At 39.7% G+C, this 3,331-nt stretch overlaps 1 protein-coding gene across 1 annotated transcript; it reads left to right on the top strand.

Annotated features, from left to right (window-relative positions):
- The first annotated feature begins 251 nt into the window (after positions 1-251).
- On the top strand, positions 252-2,680 carry LOC115926080. The gene is made up of 3 exons (XM_030990456.1): positions 252-731; positions 1,497-1,730; positions 2,210-2,680. Exons 1-3 carry the CDS (start codon positions 427-429, stop codon positions 2,373-2,375), a joined length of 705 nt encoding a protein of 234 aa, XP_030846316.1. The 5' UTR covers positions 252-426; the 3' UTR covers positions 2,376-2,680.
- Positions 2,681-3,331: the final 651 nt, after the last annotated feature.

The following is a 3,331-nucleotide window of genomic DNA, read 5'->3' as shown; positions in this document are numbered from 1 at the left end:
ATTTTTGTTTAAGTATGTGTATAAATAGAAAAGAAAATCAATGAATAGTGTCAATTTTTTGTCGGTAAATGTTAGAGGTTTAAGGGATAGCATTAAAGACCTTGACCGGAGCGTAAACAACCATACATCCACAGACGGCTAATGAAACACAAAATACAAATACAAGAAAGAAAAAATTAAATACCCTTTCATTACTGAGAAAAATGAAAATTACAGTACAACTGCCGCCCCCTCCCAACTTCGCCTCGGTCAAGAGCCCCCGCGCCGCACGGACTTGGGTGACGTCATTTCGTGTAGACTCGAATTGTTTGCTATAATTCTTCGCCGCGCGATGTTCGAGATCTACATTGATTTTGCGTACCGTGAATCCTTACTGCTTTTTATCGATTGAAGTTTGAGAAGTTTTGAGAAGTCTTTCTAAAGAGAATGGCTACCCCAGTCGTCAGGGCAGATGCACAAGATGATTTAGTTATGGAATTTGAGTGTGAGGAGGATGGCAGTTGCGGGGAAAGCGGTGAAAATGACAGTGTCAGTGGTAGTAGTGACAGTCCGGACAGTACTGGCAGCAGCAGTGATACCAACAGCGATGCAAGTGATGCAGACGCCGGAGAACACGGGCGTATCGTCGAGTGGGAGTATGAGCCTTTACCTCGTGGTGAACCTGGGCAAAATGTTGGCGATGCTGGAAGGGCCAACAACGCAAATCGGCTTCATGAAAATGTCGAGGATTGGTAATTAAGACTTAAAAGCTTATTGAATTTGTTGTGCATTCTAAATATTTATTCCCCCCCAAAATTGAAATCAAATACCGTAGATCTCTAGACTCGGTCATAAACATGTCTAATTCTAAAGTTAACTTGTTATTGTTAAAATGATTCTCTAGATCTATGTCTGCGCACCTAAAATTCGACCTCGATTTCATTACACAGTAAGATATTATTTTTAGAATCATCATTGTTATTCCGTTCTTCATATTCTAATGATTACTGAAACAAAAAAACTCGACAAATTATTCACAAGAACAATTTTTTTTAACGAATTTCAGACGGGCTCGTCATTTTGTGTAGCAAAACTGAAAAGTGCCCATGTCTGCGCACTCACTATTTTGCACGCAATTCAATCAAGCACAGTGAAGTTTCATACCAGGGACAACCCCCTGTTCAGACTTTTCTTTTTTGACAATGATTGAAATTTTCAGGGTGGCAAATGAAACTTGCTAAAACTCATTTTTAATCTTCCCAATTATTTTCACAAATTTTGGTATCTAAATGAATTGTTGAGGTTAAGATTGAAAATTGGTGTCAGTTTGATGTTTTGTTCTATAAATATCGCGCATTTACGTGGGTGCGCAGACATAGGCACTGCCTTGGGCACTCTTACCATACTATGACTACGAGAACGATGTCATTTTTATATTTATCAGGAAGCTGTAATAAAATATTTATAAAATTATAGTAGGTGTATTGATTTTTGTTTGAATCTTTCTGTATTTCAAGGTGTACATGTGGAAGATGTCGTGTGCCTCCATCTTTCAATGAAGGTGATTGTGTCTGTTGTCAGGAAATTGCAGAGGTCAAGGCAGAGGCTGATCGACAGGGTTCAAGTTGTCTGGTGGATTCTGAGGAGTTTGAGCCGGCCATCCTAAATGCGACAACATTGTACATCGGATGGATGGAGTACACAGATAGGTGGCGCCGAGCAGCCAAAGCATTTGGGGACAGGAACAATGAGTAAGTTATGTTTCTCCTTTTCATCATTTTGGCAAGGGCAAAAAAATAAATGGATTGATTTTGAAAGTTATTGGGTGAAACTTTTAAAAACGAATTGAGTCACCGCAAGTTGAATTACTAGTTTTGACCAAAATTCTTGCCTGGTGACCACTGGTGTACTAGCTGCCTTATCTGCAGGTGCTTCGGGGCACTTTTTCAGGAAATGTATACAAATAGGCAAGAATGACCACCGGTTTGTGAGTTTTAGCATGTTACCCCCCCCCCCCCCAATAATCTGTAGTTATGAAACACAAACTTTATATGCGATTTTGAATGTTGCCCCCCACCGCCCGACAAACAATGACTAACCCTTGGTCATTTTAGTTTTTTTTAATCATTTTTATTTTCCTGAATTAATTAATAAAGAATTAATATTTTGACATCAAATCATCTATCCTAAGAAAAATAATGAAATTTTTTTATTGCTTTTTATTTTACAGAAAATACAGGTATGTGGCCTACAGGAAAGTCGTGAGATGGTGTTGGGGCTGGCTCGGGAAGGACATCAGGGTGCAACTGCCAGCATGTGTCCATGCCTCAATAATGGAAGCGTATCCTGATGGACGTGGTCAGTACAAAGGGACCATCCTGCGTCGGTTGAGATGAGGATGTAACATCAACTATTGTCTTGCGAACTTTGAATGACTGTCATCTTCTATGTGATTGTCAGCCATCTTCTGTACGTTATTTGTGATCATCGGCTTTCATCTTCATATTCATCACAAATACTATTGTTTGAACTTCTCATGATGGTATGGTTGCTATGAACTTTGATCTCGACATTTGATTCTAATTTCCAAGAGCTGATATTCGAACTTTTGCAAAACTGTGATCAAGCAACGATTTCTTATGAGGAAGAATGTTGAAATCTATATAAACAAGCAACAACAAAAAAAACAAAAAAAACACAACATGCCTTGTTCCTTCTCTTTTGTTATACACCCTGCAATGTAATTTGTTTTAATAATTTGAGCATTTCATATACAGTCAACCTGCCGAGTCAGAAAAGGGGAGAGAAAGAGAAAATGAAATTGAAAGAGAAAACGAAATTGAGAGAAAGAGAAATAACAGCATGGACACAACAAAGATAGACAGAGGAATAATGAGAGTAAGAGAAGGGAATTGCGGTTGACGAAATTTCAAATGTGTGATAAATGGTAAGCATCGTAATAAATCCAGGAAATCCTTTATTTTGCATCAAATCTATCCTCCCAAAAAGGATAAACCTTAACCCTATCTCCCACTCTGTCCCTCTTCCTCTCTCTTTCTCCTCTTCCACCCTCCACATTCCCATCTCTCTATCCCACTTCCTCTCTCTGTTTCCTCTTCCATATTTCCATCTCTCACTCTGTCCCTCCTCTCTTTCTCCTCCTCCACATTCCCATCTCTCACTCTGTCCCTCCTTCTCCTCTTCCACCCTCCACATTCCCATCTCTCACTCTGTCCCTCCTTCTCCTCTTCCTCCACATTCCCATCTCTCACTCTCTCCCTCTGCCTCTCTTTTCCTCCTCCACCCTCCACATTCCCATCTCTCACTCTTTCACAATCTCTCTTTCTCCTCT

The sequence above is a fragment of the Strongylocentrotus purpuratus genome, unplaced genomic scaffold (genome assembly GCF_000002235.5).
Source record: "Strongylocentrotus purpuratus isolate Spur 01 unplaced genomic scaffold, Spur_5.0 spur5_scaffold_19, whole genome shotgun sequence".
NCBI classification, from domain to species: Eukaryota; Metazoa; Echinodermata; class Echinoidea; order Camarodonta; family Strongylocentrotidae; genus Strongylocentrotus; species Strongylocentrotus purpuratus.
Note: the sequence above shows the minus strand (reverse complement) of the source record. Positions and strands in the feature narration are given on the sequence as shown.